The following is a 17,655-nucleotide window of genomic DNA, read 5'->3' as shown; positions in this document are numbered from 1 at the left end:
CATACTGTAATCAGAATCTGAGGTGATCACTGTCATTGTAGTGTAAGTTGTTGTTCAGCTGCGATGTCACAGAAGCTGTTTCTAAAATAGAAAGTTTGCATGTTACCACTGTAGATGGTTTGGATAAAAGCTCCTTTTAAAATGGAAAAGATGATTGGTCATGTGTTGTTAGGACATGGTGTTACACTGCCTGACCAAGAAATAGAAAAAAAAGAGGCACTGCTTCGGTTTAAGAAAGCAAAAACAGTTCACCGACAAATTAAAATGTCAGTGATGTTCAGCTCACATTTCATATGTGAAAATTAAGTTATTTATTTAAAAATAAGAAAGGTCAAATGAATATGGGCATTGTCATCTTAAATATGATAGGATTTGTCAATTCACAAGAGTTATAATGCTGCATACTGCATCAGTTTGTAACAGGGTAGGATCACGGCAGTAAAAATACAATTATAGGCTCTGAAGTATTTGCATTGCAAATCCAAACAGTGGCTTTTTCTGCCTCAGCAGTGTATTGTTATTAGTTAACACACTTAATATAATTATTATCGCTTATCCTAATAAACATATTTATTATCTTTAATTGTATTATTTTATTTTATATTTTCAAATTACACCTCGTGTAAATAAATACAAATAACAGGGGGATAGCTTTGGGGTCTTTGCCACTGGAAATCAATAAAATATTGGTAAAAAATGTTGCGTAAATTTTGTATTCATGATTAGTGGCATTGGTAGGAGTTGTAAAATGTTTTTAAAAGAAGTCTCTTAATTTAACAAAGGCATTTATTTACTAGAAATACAAAAACAACCAGGGCTTGACATTAACACCCGCGAACCCACCAAATGCTGGTAGATTTCACATGAGACGGGTTAGACAGACACCTCCATTAGCCACTTTAGCTGGTTAAAAAGTAATGTTTAAATTGCCAGAGCTGCCTCGTCCCTGAAGATTGAAATTTTCGTTTATGACCATTATTAGTGAGAGAATGAGAGGTCATACCGAATGAGAAAAAAATCAGGCACTCGGTGAGACACAGACAATCTTAGCTCACTGGCATTGTGAGTGAGGCACAGCTGATGTAATGCGCGCAATTGCTTAAAAGCTACCATTTTCTTGCGTAAAACAACCGTGCCTGGAAACGCAACTGGATTTGATCGCTTCTCTTTGAAATGGACTGGAAAAAGCAGTGCTCATGCACCCACAGTCCTGCTGCTTTCAAGAGATCTCCAGATTTTTTGTAAGCTGCAGTGGTTGCCGCTTTTGCTTTTACCAATCTTTGAACAGATTATTAATAGGCCTAACGTTAACCTTGTGCACGGGATCATCCTTTCACTATTGTGCACAGAATGTTTTTCACCTGCTTTCTTTTGCTTACAGTTTGTTAACATGGCCAGGGAATAAATTGATAAATCCTTAGAGTTGAGTCCTAAAAAGTCCTGTGAAATAAAAAATGAAAAAGATAAATTATTGAGGTGGCATGTGGACATAACACAAAATTTTAAAAATAGAAATTTTTACCATGCCAAAGTCAAGTTTATGCATATAAAATATATTGGCAAGTAAAAATGGCAAGTGGCTCGAAATGTTGGAAAACTACTAGACACAGTGATCAAAAAAGTTAATGTCAAGCCCTGATAACAACAATAGTACTATTATTGTGTAGTATTATTGCAATTCTATTTTGCTTTTAATTTTAATATATTTTAATATTTACTCCGGTCACATGTCTGATTTTTGTGTGAATTTTTTGTGTGAGTGTTAGCAAACCTTTATTTTTTTGATCATTTAATCTAGTACAACAGAGAGGCATTGTGTTAGAAAATAGCCGTTATCAATTCTACTCTGAAAGATGATCTGTATTTATTTTAAAATATGAATACATCATTGTGCCCTATGAAATTTGATAATTCCAAACGTCCTTCACAGTGTTCTGTCTTTTTTTGAAGGAGAATATACATCAGTTTTATGTTTGGGTGTGTGTATGTGCCTGTCTGATCCATCGTGTCCTAAGTGTCTTTCACCCCCCCACCCCCCTTTCAGAAAAAGCCGGGTCAGTCGAACGTTGGGGGCATCCCATCCTCTCAGTCTTCAGCCAGACCCCTGCTCATGAGAACCTTTTCAGATGAGTCCAATACTGTCATATGAACAGGTACAAGACCCCAGACTTTACAATCCGAGCCCCAATTAAGTGCCTGACCCTAGTTTTCCACAAGGGATTTGCCTACTAGTTGGTGCAGTTGCTCCTCCCTTTGGGTTCAGTCGGCCCCTCTGTGGGATCCCCTTAATTTCCCACAAATTCTCTGGAAATTCTCATTAACTCAGGATGAACTCACATCAGTTGGCTGAAAAGATTTTTAGTCTTTGTATTTTAGATAGAAATGCTAAATTACAGTTCAACATTCATACACTTTTTGAAAGATTGTTGTCATAGAAAGTTTTTTTTTCATTGACTTTCTCCATAGAAAATGCAATAACATCAACTTGATTGTGAATGTGACATCGATCCTGCAAAATTTCATACTAAACATTGTTAGAATTTTTCAGTTTTGCCATTGAAAATTATTATAAACAAAGTGGGAGCCGAACATTTGTGTATCTCAGAGCAACACTGCAGTCATTTATTCGTGGAATAGTGTTGTTTTTGATTTACTAGAGAGAGAGAGAGAATGATTCAGTGGCCATATAGACCATCACTGAGTTTGTAAATGAGCCATTTAAGTGAATGACTCAGTGAATCAGAAGTCGTAGTGATTGTCATCATAATAGTAGTAATAGTCATCATCCTAGTAGTCGTCACCATAATAAATAAATTATGCCTTTTTTAAAATTCATAGTTGTAGTAATTGTAGTAGTCGTCGTCATAAATAAAGTATGCCTTTTTAAATAAGTTGTCTTAGTAGTAGTTAGTAGTAGTTGTAGTAGGCAACTAGGCTTCGTCATAAATAAATCATGCCTTTTTCAAAAGTCATAGTAGTAAGAGTTGCCATTGTAGTAGTTTTAGTAGGCGTCGTCATAAATTATGCTTTTTTCAAAAGTCGTCATAGCAGTAGGAGTCATCGTAGTAGCTGCAGTAGTCGTCATCATAAAAAATAAATCATGCCTTTTTCAAAAGTTGTCATATTAGTAGTTAGTAGTATTCATTGTTGTAGTAGTCATAGTCGTTGTAGTTGTTATCTTCATAATACTAAATCATGACTTTTTCAAAAGCCGTTGTAGTAGTAGTCATCATAGTTGTAGTAGCAGTAGTAGTCATAGTCACAGTAGTAGTCATCATCGTAGTTGTTGTTTTTGTTGTAGTAGTAGTATTAGTCATAGTAGTAGTCATCGTAGTAGTTGGCATAGTCGTCGTTATAACTAAATCATGCCTTTTTCAAAAGCCGTTGTAGTAGTGGTTAATAGTAGTCATCATCGTAGTTGTCATAGTCATTGTTATAAATAAATCATACCTTTTTCAAAAGCTGTAGTGGTAAAAAGTCAAAGTAGTAGTCGTAGTAGTTGAAATAGTCGTTGTCATAATAATAAATCATGCCTTTTTCAAAAGTTGCTGTAGTCGTAATAGTCGTCATAACTAAATCATGCCTTCCTCAAAAGAATATGCAGTTTTGTAAAAATTTGAGCCTTCAATCAAACCATTTAAATCTGAGATTAATGATGAAAACATCAATTTATTTACTTATTTTTTGTATTTAGCATTTGCTTACTTTTAATATATTATTTTATAAGCAAAAATCAATACTGTCTTTTATACTATTAAAGAACACAATTCTTTACTACATATAGTTAAATAGCAAGGTAGCTCCACAATTCCTAATGAACTGTATAACAGTTCTTTACCCAACAGGCTGCTGTTATTGGTGAATCTTGTTTTAGAATTGTGTATAGTGTTGTTTTTCAACAGTATATTTATATGTATATATTTTTGACAGTTTTATTGCATTTTCTCTATGGAGATTTCTCAATGAATTTTGTATAAATTCTGCTCCTGAATTTTTATATTAAAAGCAAAATAATACATGAACCGTAAGAAATCCTTTCAGCCGACCAGGGGAAGCTCCGCCCCTCATGTCTTGCATGTGCTTCTTCAGTAACCCGTGATCGAGCCCTTATTAACGGACTAAACCAGTCTTCTGTCGTGTTGTTCTAGTTCATCTCATCTAGTTTTATATGTGTATGAATGACAACATGAGTATGGCTGTATTAATGTATGTGTAGTACTGAATGTGAAAGCACAGTGTCATGTTTGTCTAAATGTGGTGGGTATTTGTGTGGTGTGGTCGTTGTTGTGTTTTTACTTTTGAATCTTTTTAATTCAATTTCATTATAAGGTTGTTCAATCCTTCTTAATGGCTGTCTAACCATTGAATGGATGTATTTTGGTTCCAGTGATCGTTCCCTTGCATTAATGCTTTGCGTTGTGCATGCTACTGTGCCTGTTTCGCATGTTTGCCTTTGCTTAAAGCTTTTGGGGTCAGTTTGTGAAGGTTGTTAAACGTTATCGGTGAGGCTGTAGATAGGAGGTAAATCACCAGCATTAAACTTGCTCTTCTGTTCTTCTCAGCTGTCAGAGGATCCCTCGACTCACAATGACAGGTAAAGTGCTCTGTATGATCTGAAGGAATGTTCTGAGTTCGACACAAGCTAATATTAAATTTGATCTGTTTACCAACAGTTTCACCCAAAAGAATTATACAAATGAATGCCCCATATTTCAAAATTGAATAATAACTTGTGAACAAGAGTCCCTTTTCACTCATAATAGACTCGTTCTTGCCATTTTTTCCTGTTTCACAATGAAAATAGTTTCAAGAAAATCCAAAGAGATGCTTTTGTTTTGTGCATCTTCGTGCAACACTTTTGGTAAACGGGCTTTGAATGAATCAAGTGAGTCACTGATTCAGTGATTCATTCATAGGCTTCTTTAGAATTCTTTAGCATCCAGATCTCACTGTTTTGCAGCAAAACACCACTAGATGACTCAAAACATGCCTTTTTTTAAACTACAGATTAAACTTAAAATTTGACTACTTACAAAATCACAAAATTTCTTGAGGAAGTAGTTCATTTAAAAAAAAAAAAAAAAATATATATATATATATATATATATATATATATATATATATATATATATATATATATATATATATATATTTATATGAGCTATATCACATGAATAGCTGTGTGATATGGCTGTATATTGGCACTGGTATAATCATGCATATAAATAAGAAAATCAGACACGGAGAGTCTCAAAATCCTTTTGTATGAGGAACTACTTTCCTACAGCAGATGTCAGAACAGCAGAAGCAATTGCTGCTTCACCAACATCACTTTAGAGCTAGTGTTTAAATGATTCTCTTACGTAATGTCTAAAGTGATGACAAAGCAGGTTATTTTGCTCACATTTTAAGATTATAAATCTGAACAGCATGAAATGGCATCAGTCTACAGAGATATCTCCCAGTATTTCACTGGGGATATCACAGTAATTAACCCCAAAAAAGCCAAAGCAAAGCAAACCAAACACTACCAGATTACTGTTGTGTTTTTGCTAAGGAGAAACGCTAAACACATTCAGGCATTTCTTCTTCCTTTCTTTTTACTGAACTAGTCTGCAGTAACGAAAACAAGATAGTCATTGAAAAACAAACAGATAGCCAACCAAAAAGTTACTTGGGGTTATACAAAGAGTGACCAACCCAAAATACGTACATTCCTACTATGTAAGTTCCATCTCACACTCAACATTCTACAATTACTATGGTATAAATACAGCAGTACAACATACATAAGAGAGAGATAGACTTAGAATGTCACTCACCAGATTATCATGATTTGATCAGCTGTAGTTTGTAGTTTTATACTAAGTTTTAGGGCTTATTATGTGGTCTCTGTCACCATCTTGTAGATGGACAAAATCAACCATCTTCAGTATGATAGACTGATGGATGCAGACGTGCTGTATCTTTGAAACTATAAATATTTAAAACAGGCACTATCCTTAAAAAATAAACTGCATAGTTACAATCTAAACAACCACATTCTTGCCTAATAAAGACTCAAAAGTACATTATGTTGTCCAACAGCTGCAGTATTTGTTAAACTTTAGTTCTCTGCTTGCCACTCATCGGGGCAGAGTGAATAGGCTGTACGAGTTCTGATCTTGCAGAATATCGCACTTTTATCTGCCAACCAGATTCGAGAACCAGACAGAACTGTTGTGTACATTCTATAGTCTATGTTATGAATGTAATATGGATTTACTACATTTGTCATGTTTGTTATCCAGTTGCTTTATGCCAACTTATTTACTTTTTTCGACATTCTACTTATGTATCATACTGTTTCTAACCTGCTTTATAGTAGAGAATGTTATTATTCTATTTTATTTTATTTAGCTGCAACTTTTCTTTTCTTGCTACATAAAAATCAGATTGACAGAGATTTCAGAAAAGGTTTTACCTTTCTACTAAATAGAGCTTGTTTTAAATCCAGAACATTCCTTAAATCATGATCTTCATCAGGGCTTTTTTGTTGCTCGAAATAAAATGAGTGAATCACTCCTGACCAGATTTTTCTTTGATTTTTATTTTTTAATTTTTTTTATTAAAATTTTTTTTTCTTGTTTGTTTGTTTGTGAAAGTGCTTTTTTGTTGGTGCAGATCAGGTTGATTCGATTTTGGGTTAGTAGTGTGTACAAAATCAACTGGCTTTGTGTTTGGTTTGGTTATTTTTAACGAATCAATCAAATACGAGATGAACTAACCAGATTTCTCACTGTTTTTGACGTGTGCTAAAGAGTTTTGTGTGGTGATATTTTTTGTGCACCACAGACGGCTGCTGTCACACCTCTCTCCTATAAGCATCTGAAGGAGCTCTACTGATGTCCATAGACGGCTTTGGGTTTAGACTACTGATGGGACCTTTGCATCTGACGGGGTCGCTGCTCTTCCTCCTGCCTGTTTAAAGCAAACACGATAATGGAACCAACTTTAAACTGATCAAACCAGGCTTTTGTCTTTCATGTCCTCTCAAAGTTTGACATCCCCGCATGATTCCACCAGAACTACGTTTTCATACGGTGTTCTGCCTTTCCCTACTGCCGGACTTTCATATTTATCCTTACCAGGATAAATGTGTCTTTGGATAAGTTGCCAGTAGCGCTTAACTGCTACCGAATGTACCAACGTCCTTGCATGATCACCCTAAAACAGTCCAGCTTTCCACCGTCGCCATTCTCTTTGGTTTACTTCATTTGTAGGCAGACAGTTGGGCCTCTTTTGTGACCGGTTGCCAGGTGTGACCGCAATCCCAAAATCGTAGTTTAGCATTTTTTGATATGTAGCTGTTTGAGATCCCTAAATGTGAGCTCTCTCTTTAAGATGCTGCAACAAGGGCCCTGACCCTATGGGTATAAAAGCTGCCTTTCAACAACTTGCTGTTTGTTCGACCACAAAGAGTTCTGGGATTTGTTTTCCTGATGACATTGTATGTACGTGTGTGTGTGTGTGTGTGTGTGTGTGTGTGTGTGTGTGTGAGAAAGTGAAAACCACTTTGATTTCTGAAGACGTTTCTTATAATGTACTGTTGCTTTCTTTCATTGTTACTCTTTGTTGAAACAGGGATCAGTTTACAGGTGGATTACATATTTGAGAAATGTACTAGTGAAAAGTTGCTTGATGCCAAAAAAAAAAGGATAAGGATTCTATCAAAGCGGGTGACCGGCTCTATTTTTTCTACCCTTGAAGATGAACCATCACATATTAAGATTTGTCCTCAATGCGCAGTTATTTGCGTATTTCGAACTGAGTTTGATGTTTATTGTGAATGCGTCCATTTTATGTACCAGGCCAGTGCTTGAAAACATGCCTTCACCTCCATGCAGACAATACACTTTTACATTTTTTGTTTGTTTGTTTGTTTGTTTGTTTGTTTTTTGAGAGAGAGAAGTTACTGAACTAATCACACTGCACTGACAGATAGCACTTGTGTTTCCCGCCTATCAGAGATTCTCCCACTGACCATGCTGTAATCCGGGTTATGCCCATTTATTGGCATCTGTTGGTGCAGTGTGAATTGTCCTTAATGATGGTCAAATCAAAGCTGTTGCTCTGGTAAATTTTAAAGCCTGCCCTCTAGTGGTTTAGAGGACATGCAATCTTCTTTCTTCGCTTCTGAATACATTCCATTACAATCTACGTGCCATAATTTCAGTCACTTTTTAGAATATAATTCAATTGTTTTGTTTTTGACTGTAATTCTATTTGACATATTTATTGTACCTATTGTTGTTCTACTCACAGATGCTCTATTTTTGTCAGAGGTTTTCATTCTCTTTTTAAATTGTGAATCATTATCAGCTTGTGCCAATTGTTTTGTTGTTTTGCCTGTGCAATCCGCTGTTGAACAGATTGGGTTTCTGTAGACCAGCAGCTCTGGGCTCTTTCTTTGATCAGAGATCATCTTGTAGTATATGGTGTGAATGCAGCTGAGATCTGCATCCCTTTAATATGAATGATCTGTTACTCTGTTTGCTTCTAGTCCAAAATGGGTGTTAAAAAAGCAGATGTCTGGCATTTTTCTTGATTATGTTTCTTTTAAACAATGCCATATGAAAGATGCCCCATTCCAGCTTCAGCTATATCATCAAGCGTGCATGTGTGTGTGGATTATCTATGGGGAAGTGGTGTGTGTTAGACCTCTGACTGTGTCATGATGCTAAGCATCTTAAGCTCGGCTCTCAATCTTGGGCTGAGTTTAATCCAGCTGTATCACAGCCCTGCGTGTACCGCCAGGCCTTCTTTTCATTTCTGTTTGTGAATCAGCTTTCTAGAGGAAATGTATCAGAGCTCTGGAATGGATATATTTGCTTGTCAGCTAGACGGGTGTCCGGTTGGAGAGGTGCTTCAGTGTGAACATTAATCCAACATGAGCCTTTTTTCATTTTTGTCAGTGCATGTGTGACCACTAATGCCACCACTGGACTGAACCCTGGTGAGCTCATACACACATTCTACATCACATCTTCATGCGTTTGCTCAGCTCAGTTCAGGAGGGGGAAACAGAACTTGCCTGCAATGTTTGAAATTTCCAAACAGACCTTTAAATTACTTCAGAGATGCTATTTTCAAAGCTTATGATAATTCTTGGATTCTCATGTTGCCTGAAAAAAAAATATCTATATAAATATTTGATTGTATTTTTAATGAAACTTTTTGAGGCACTTTTTATAAGAAAAAGAAAATGACTATTTAAAAAAAAAAAAGCTATGAAAGGCGGCCTGAATGTGGAGCGTGAGACAGGGCTGAGATGTGAGGTGAATCAGGCATCATCACGGTCAGCCCTGCTCCATCCATCATGTCCCTCAGGCTCCAGCTGATCTGAATGTACCTCTCAAGACCAGTCTGTTTCAAACATGTTTTCTTTAATAAAAAGCTGTTTTAAAAGAAGACATTTGTGTGTTGTCTTTATTGTCTCTAGGGTGACAGCTGTTGTTGTAATTTGTGTTAATTATGTGTTTGTAAAAGAGAGCGTGTGTGTGTGTGTGTGTATGTGTAAATACATGTAAATATGTATTTTTAACATATCTAACATTATGTATTTGTGCATGTGTACATTTATTTGTGCCTGGTCGTAATGCAAAAACAAGATATAGAAAAATTTTTGCTTATGTGCATCAATTTTCAGTAGTACACATTATTAATATTATTATTAAAATAAATACTATAATGAAACCTATTTTGAACTCAAATCTATGAATGTCCTTTACCTTTGATAAAAGCAGTTACAGTATAATATAACAATGTTCACAACAATAATTGAATAAAATAATAACAATAGTAACAGTATAGGAGTATAATAATTATTTGTATGTATTATAAAATATAATTAATGCTGATGATGATATATTGATAATATTTTTGTATTATTATTAGTTAAAGGGCACCTTTGATGAAAATCATCTTTTGTAAGCTGTGTTTGGACAGAATTGAGAAATAAGTCTCTTTTTAATTTCCAAATAGGATCCAAACCCTTCCCATTTTGAGGTACACTGCAACGTGACATACAATAGCAGTGCAGTTTCCCTGCCCAATATATTGATTAGCAGCTGCGTATTAACATGTCTGCGTAGTAACGCGTACAATCATATCAACGAGACGCAAAGCAACCAGGAATAAAAGATCTGTTCATCTCTCTGATCATCAGTCATCGTCAAATGTGATTGAGTGAGTTTTACAAGTTTAAAACATTTTTAAAACTGTGTATGTTTGTAATAAATTACAGTGATTTACCATCTTTATTACCACAGCTGCATGTTAGTACAATTATTAAAAAAATGTGCTTCAATCCTTGTTTGTTGATGTTACACCAGGTTTATTTTGTACATTAACATAACGGATATCCATACATACATGGATATTAATGTGTATCCTGTCACATTTGCCGTGCAAAAACAGTGCAAATTTAGAGCGCAAGTTGTGTGTCCCCACTGTGTTTGTGGCTGACTCATCATTGCAGAAAGGCTTGAATTAATTCAACAACAAATACGTCAAATAATCATTGGGAAAGTTCTCACTGTAGAATTTCTCACAAATGTTACGCGAGATCTGCTTCCTTCATGTCTGTCACTGTGCTGTTTATCTGACGCAGCCGAAGTTTGAGGCATACTCTGACAGGCACGTGTGAATGGTGAGCGAGTAGAACTAGCAATAAAGGCACAGGCCACAAAATCAGCTACAAGCTGAAAATTACAAACTTCTAAAAGGTTTAATCAATAATCTGATGGGTGTTTTGAGCTGAAACCTTACAGACACATTCTGGAGACACAAAAGACTTATCTTAAATCATGAAAAAGGGGTAAAATAGGTGCCCTTTAATAGTATTGCTTTAGCTATATAGCTTGGATAGTCCTTTACTTTTACCTACAATTTAGTTGTTCATGCGTGAAAGTTGAATTCAATGGCAATGTATGTATAAAATAATATTGGTTTTAATGTGGGTTTTATCATTAAAAATAGTCAATAAGATGTTATCTTTGTGTTATGTTTGTGCTGTATTTCTCTTGTAAAGGATGTGCACACTGTATTTACCATATGTAATTTAAAACCACTAGTGTCTCAAGGACATGAGATGTGGTTGTAGAAGCATAGTCTGATCTCTGATTACAATGCCTCTTATTCATGCAGCTGTTTGTCTTTGCGCAATTTTCCCACGCGTCATACTTTTCTGTATTCTGAACAATGAAACTCTTCAGTCTAGGAAGAGAAAATAGTTTTGCTGTCAATAGTGATATTCAGAACAGCTTGCCTTTCTCTCTTTCTCTTTCTGTCTCTGTGTGTGTGTGTTTGTAAGAGCGAGTAAGCCTGAATCTGGGTGTAATACAGCAGGCAGAGATCCTTTACAGCAGTGAGAGAAGCCACTCCCGGTGACCAATGAGAAACCTGGAGCTCAGCGGGAGGCGTGCCCTCTACTCCACACTGGAGAAAGTCAATGGGGAGGGAGTTGGCAGAGTGTCAATAGTCAGTCCAACAGCGATGCAGATCTGACGCACTCCAACTCAGGAGTTAGTGTGTTTTCAGACCGTCAGCACTGTGGACGGGAAACCCTTTTAATCCTATTCACTTTGTGTATGTGTGTGGTTTCTGTAAGCTGAGATGTGATGTTGCAGTGGCACCTCAGGCTGCAGCAGACTGATCTTTCCGGATAGCGGTTTTCCTCCAGCGTTTGGAGTTTGCTGATGCACTTGTTCCTGCTCAAGGTGACTGAAGCGAATCCTCGTTTGGGATCTGTGGATGTTGTCCACAATGAATTCTGAGTGGAGTAGTGGGATGTAAAGGCCTGGACGGGCTCAGAGTTGAGTCACACCTCTCTCCGGGAACAGCCAGGGAATGGGCTCGGCCTCTCCTCCGGAGCCCCAAAAAGACATGGAGGGCTATTATAACCTTTTGCAGGCAGGCTCGGAGCTGGAGAGCACACTGCAGCGTGAGTATATGTGTGTGTGTGTGTGTTTGAATCAACTCTTTTTTTTTATTTATTTTTTTTATAAGGAATGCCTGATTTCAGGATGTTCACTGGTGGTTTGTGTGATATTGCAAGGATTATGTGTGCTATTTATAACTCGATGGAGTTTTAGCCATAACCTAGATTTGATATTTGATAATCTGGTTGAATGGATGTGCAGGAGGTCTGTAATGAAATGCAAAGGACTTCTAGAAGCATATTCTGGATGGATACATATTTTATTGGGAACATTTTAGTATAATTTATTATTAATAATGCTGGTTAAATGATTAATATTTTTCATAAATTAGAGTTTGAGGTTCCTCATGGTTCTGCAAGAGAAAATGCAATGCACAAAAAGGCTTTAAAATGGAGATGATAACACAAGTTTAACAATACTAATGATGTTTAAAATCAGTAGAAAATAAGTAATGGATAATTTAATCAAATAAAAAGGTGTAAAACTGTCAAACGTTTTGCTAAGATGATCAAATAAATGGATATTAAAGAAATTCATTTTTTAAAAAGCAATAAAATAATCTAACTTTTGCAAATCACTATGAAAAAGATTAAAAAGTTTTAAATTAGTGTATGCAAAATGTTGTGATGTAAATCACACAAAGTAAAATATTAATAAAAAATTATATTTTAATAATATTATTACTAAATAATAATAATATAAAAAAATATTTATCAAATTAAATTGTATATATATATATATATATATATATATATATATATATATATATATATATATAATTATTATTATTGTTATTATATATATATATGCTGTTCTTCTAAACCAGCAGCTTAATTCTTCAAAAGTTCTTGTTTCATGTTCAACAGAAGAAGAAAAAAACTTGAGGATTAAATTGGTTGAGAATTTTCTTTTTTAGTAAACTGTCCATTTAACTAATGTCAACAAATACATTTGATGCTAAAATGTATTAGTAATTACTGAGATTAACTTGATCTTATAGATTTAAAAAATACTTCATTGTTGATTCATGTTAACACGTATTGCTACACTGCTCTCTGCAAAACTTGATTGTGATTGGCCAATCAACATTCCAAGTTATGTTATTCCCAGATAACAACCGATCAAACGATTAACACAGACTCATCAGGATACTTCAGTTCACCCTGATCCATTTGCTTTGTGCTGCTGCTAAGTCTGGTTTTCAAATAATAGGTTTTTGTATTCCAAAAATATTAAATAATAGGTTTTGTTTTCAAATAATAAGTTTTTGTGATCCAAAATATTAAATAATAGGTTTTTATGTTACAAAAATATTAAATAAAATATTTGTGTGTTAAAAATATTGAATATTTGTTTTGGTTTTCAAATAATAAGTTTTTGTGTTCCAAAAATATTAAATAATGGATTTGGTTTTCAAATAATAGGTTTTTGTGTTCAAACTTCAGACAATATTTAATACTAGGTTTTTGTGTTAAAAATATTAAATAATAGGTTTTTGTGTTCCAAAAATATTAAATGATAAAAAAAATTAGATAATAGGTTTTTGTGTAAAAAAAAAAAATTAAATATGAGGTTTGGTTTTTAAATATTTTTTTGTTCAAAAATATTAAATAATAGGTGTTTGTGTTAAAAAAATCAAATAATTGTCTTGTGTTTAAAAAAAAATAGGTTTGGTTTTCAAGTAATAGGATTTTGTGTTCAGACAATATTTAATATTATAGGTTTTTGTGTTCTAAAAATAAAAAAATAGGTTTTTGTATTACATATGAAATAATAGGTTTGGTTTACAAATAATATGTTTTTGTGTTCAGACAATATTTAATAATAGGTTTTTGTGTTAAAAAATAGGTTTTTAGGTAAATACCAGTTTAAATGTAATTTAAAGTAAAAATGTGCAAAAACAAATACTTATCCATACATAATTCCAACATACGCTTCCTGAATTAATCTCCTTTTAATTTTCAATATTTAGAGCATTTTCAAGGACAGATACAGTAAGCTGTGTGTTTATAATCACACACTGTGAATTTGGGCCAGCAGCGAGATTAAAGGATCAAAATAGAAGTCCTGTCCATATTACAAACTGGGCTTCGAGACAGTTTAGTAGATCACCTGCTTTTAACCCCACGTCCTGCTCCTTTGCTTCTCAGTTCAGCATTAAGCCCACCGAATATTCTTCAGACAGTGACTCAGCATCTTCATTTTTAGCCAGCGTGTCTTTCCTCAGGCCACAGTTAAAAGCATTTAAAGGTCTGCGTCTGAATCACTCCACTCTGCTGTGTGTTATGTAATATTTACTGCTTTACTTCACAATGCTTGGGTTTCCTCAACGTGATTGTTGTAGGATTATTGGCAGTGTATCTCAGGTTGTTGGCGTAGGGTGGTTTTATGTGAGTGTGTGCTGTTTGTTATGTTGTAATGATGCAGTTTAATATGAGCAGCTCCTCTCAGGCTTATCCAGGTTCACAATGATAACATTCTGGTGCATTGTGAACACTGTAGAGAACACCCATGCTGGAGGACACTGAAGAAGATATTACTCACTTTATTTTAATTGAGGATTTTTAATTTTGAATAAAAATAAGTTCGCTACACTGAAACAAATGATTTATTGGATGTACAGGTTTTTTTTAAGGTAAGTGGTTGCAAACAATTTTTATGGGTTGAATTGAAACAAACTAACTAAATTTAGTATGTTCAACTTCATTTGTAGGTTTAAATTCAGCCCACAAAAACAGTTTGCAAACACTTTCTTTAAAAATGTTAGTAAATCCAATAAATCATTATTTTTCATTATACAGAAATATGATGTTGTTCTAATATACCCCATCCAAGATATATTGTAGAAAATACAATAAAAGTACATGATTAAAGAAGATATTTAGCAGGAAGGGTGGTCCTTGGTGATACATAATATGAAAGATAATGCTGGTCAGCATGTTGCAAGGAAAAAAAAATATGCAGAACCAAAACAGATATGCAGTTTGATGACACTGAATAGGTTGTTTTAAATCACATGGTTCTGGTGACGCATGAAATTAAGTTGGAGGGCAGGAAGTGAAAAACTGAATGGAACACATAGAGGAAAGTCCATATTTTTGTGATTTATACCATATTTCAAAGGAGACATAAATAGAAAATAAGCACATATGTTGGGTGTGATCTTTAAATCATGAAGAGGGTGGAGTTTTCTACTGAACTAAAACCTATTTGCCTGTCATCCAGGCGGTACATACTGTCTAATCTATTACGTTACATGACAAAATACTATAGTAAATACTATAGTATTTGGAAGCATATAGATAACTACTTGGAATAAACTGTCAGTAATTATAGCTGTGGGTCAACACAATTGTTGTTATGAACAAATTGTTCAATATGCTTCAATTTTCTACATTTTTATTTATTTATTTATTTTTGCAAGGGCGAAAAACTGCTCCACAATAATAACTATCTAGTTTTGTCATAAGGGTTGCATTTCTTTTTTTGTTCTATCTACTTAGCTACTAATATTCACCGCTGCTGCGCATCTTGATGTTCACGTTACGGTTGTTAGTTGTGCTGAAACGCCAGTATGACATGGGTTATTGCAAAGACGGAGATTTCACAGCAGTGATTACATGGCTGGGTGCTTTATTTATATTCTCCTGGATTTTGTATAAGTGTGGTGGTGTTTTTTGTGTGGTGCTGATTTTTTTTTTATAGCCCGTTAACATATCATACACATAGCTAGGCCTGTATATAATCTTTATTAGTGCTGTCAAACAAATTATCATGTTCAAAAAAGTTTGTACAGATGTATGTATTGAAATAAACTATTACATTCCTTTTCCTCCGGTTTTCAGCCGGTTTCTTGAACTTTCTGAACAAAAACCTTTGGAAGTCTGTGAAAGCTGTTCTGCATTTCTTATTTAGGCCGATTTAAACAATTATAAATAACATAAAACAGAAACATTTTGACGTTCTGATATGATTTCTATAGAGGAATCACTTCTTGCCTTCCATCTGATTTTTGTGCATCATTAGTAACGTCACGTAAAAACAACCTATAAGCAATGAATCATTGATTAATTCATATTTGCCTACAGCCAATGGAAATCAATTAGGTTAAGTGAGAAATTTGTGATTTGTAAATGTTTCGATTCAACCAATCGTGTTGACATCTTGCATGACACTTATACCCATTCACACTGGGCATCAGCTTCAACGCTTCATATACACTTTGAATAGGTGACGTCAAGCTTTGCCAAACTGAATTGTGTGTCCGTTGGCGCTGCTTCAGCATTGCTTGGGTTGTTGCTAGATCTGATACGGTTGCGGTCAGAAGTTATTGAGAATTATTTATATTATTTATTAACTTTCCCATTAATTGTATTTTATTAATGTCCACCCCTACCCCAACCCTAAACTCAACAGTCACAGTAATGTAAAAACAGTAGTTGTACCGAGTATTATTTATGCTATCTATTAAATTACCTAATAAATTTTCTTTTTTGAATGCCTACGCCCACACCAACCCTAAACCCAACCATCACAGTACTGTAAAAATATAAATTATTATTATACAGTGACATAAAAATGCTGCTCTATTAATGTGCTATCGCACTTTCGGCCGTCGCATATCCGGTCTAGACTTTACCCATTGCTCGCTGCAGAAGTTGGGAATTTCTCAACTTTTCTAGCACCAACAGAATCATCAGCCAGTCAGACAGTAGCCAATTGTGGACTTATTTCATTGGCTGACGCTGCTATAATGATCGCATCAGCCCCAACTTAAGACACACCCTCCATCAAGCGTTGGCACTGAAGCCCTGTGTGATTTGGGTGTTATTGTTTGTTTTTCCCATCTTGTACTTCATCTTATATTAGATATCATTTGAAAGCTTAAGCTCTAAATTTATTAAGAATTTGGAAATCTGATGATCTGTATCCACTTTAAAGACACTTTATTAAGCGCCATTATTGTATAATTATCCGCTCACAATAGCCCACAAATATTGTTTTAGAACTCTTTGAAACTGTCTGCTTTTAAGCTTTAATCCAAATTGTCCCGTTGACTGTTGCTTTAAATTCAAATGAGATTCACTTTTCAAAAAAGGGCAAAGCTACACATGCATGTGTGTCAGCATGGTGGTAAATGTGTTTAAATCCCTTTTAAAGCGATCTTTGCATAATAGATCCCCTTTAAAGCCCGTTGGTGAGCTCCTTCCCCAAGTGGGCAGTGCCGTATTACAAGATTTAAAATGTTATATTATCAGTGTTGGGGGTAACGCATTACAAGTAATGTGAGTTATGTAATAATATTTATTTTCTAAGTAACAAGTAAAGTAACTTAAAGTAGCATTACTTTAAAATAAATAAGTAATAATGTTTTAGATACTTTTTTTGAAAATGTAAAGCTAGTTACTTTGTAGTTTAATTAATTTGCTTTTAAAATATAAATTGCTGTATTAAAATTAAAGTAGTCACAATGAATCACGCAGTCAGTGAGAAAATGTGTTCGTTATTTAGAACGCATCGCAGAAAAGAAAAAAGGGATTGTCTCAATGGTCAGTCATTTTACTCAAAACAGAAAAAGTAGCAAACACATTGCTTTAAACTTTCAACAATCTGTATATACGGCATGTATAGCTCTGCGGTAAGGAAATCCTCAGATAATACTATCCTAAAATAA

General features: G+C 34.6%; 2 protein-coding genes across 12 annotated transcripts in view; both read left to right on the top strand.

The window, feature by feature from the left end:
* atp11c (ATPase phospholipid transporting 11C (ATP11C blood group)) overlaps positions 1–9,450 on the top strand; it is a 166,415-nt gene extending 156,965 nt beyond the window's left edge. For 3 of the 8 annotated variants that reach the window (XM_087281719.1, XM_087281723.1, XM_087281722.1), the window contains 2 exons: positions 4,563–4,594; positions 6,835–9,450. In XM_087281719.1, the coding sequence (XP_087137845.1) occupies positions 4,563–4,594; positions 6,835–6,871 (69 nt within the window). In that variant the 3' untranslated portion in view covers positions 6,872–9,450. Of the gene's footprint in view, positions 1–2,044; positions 3,280–3,334; positions 3,877–4,562; positions 4,595–6,834 lie in introns of those variants that run through there. The other 5 variants (XM_087281718.1, XM_087281720.1, XM_087281721.1 and 2 more) reach the window with 3 other exon arrangements.
* Positions 9,451–11,516: 2,066 nt separating this feature from the next.
* Positions 11,517–17,655, top strand: part of mcf2a (MCF.2 cell line derived transforming sequence a) — a 56,186-nt gene continuing 50,047 nt past the window's right edge. For all 4 annotated transcript variants that reach the window (XR_015507626.1, XR_015507625.1, XM_087281726.1 and 1 more), the window contains exon 1: positions 11,517–11,983. Coding sequence is in view for 2 of the 4 variants with exons in the window: in XM_087281726.1 (XP_087137852.1) it covers positions 11,890–11,983 (94 nt within the window). In the remaining 2 variants the exon portion in view is untranslated. The remainder of the gene's footprint in view (positions 11,984–17,655) is intronic.

This window comes from Danio rerio, chromosome 14, assembly GCF_052040795.2.
Source record: "Danio rerio strain M-AB ecotype USA chromosome 14, GRCz13ab, whole genome shotgun sequence".
Taxonomy (NCBI): Eukaryota; Metazoa; Chordata; class Actinopteri; order Cypriniformes; family Danionidae; genus Danio; species Danio rerio.
Note: the sequence above shows the minus strand (reverse complement) of the source record. Positions and strands in the feature narration are given on the sequence as shown.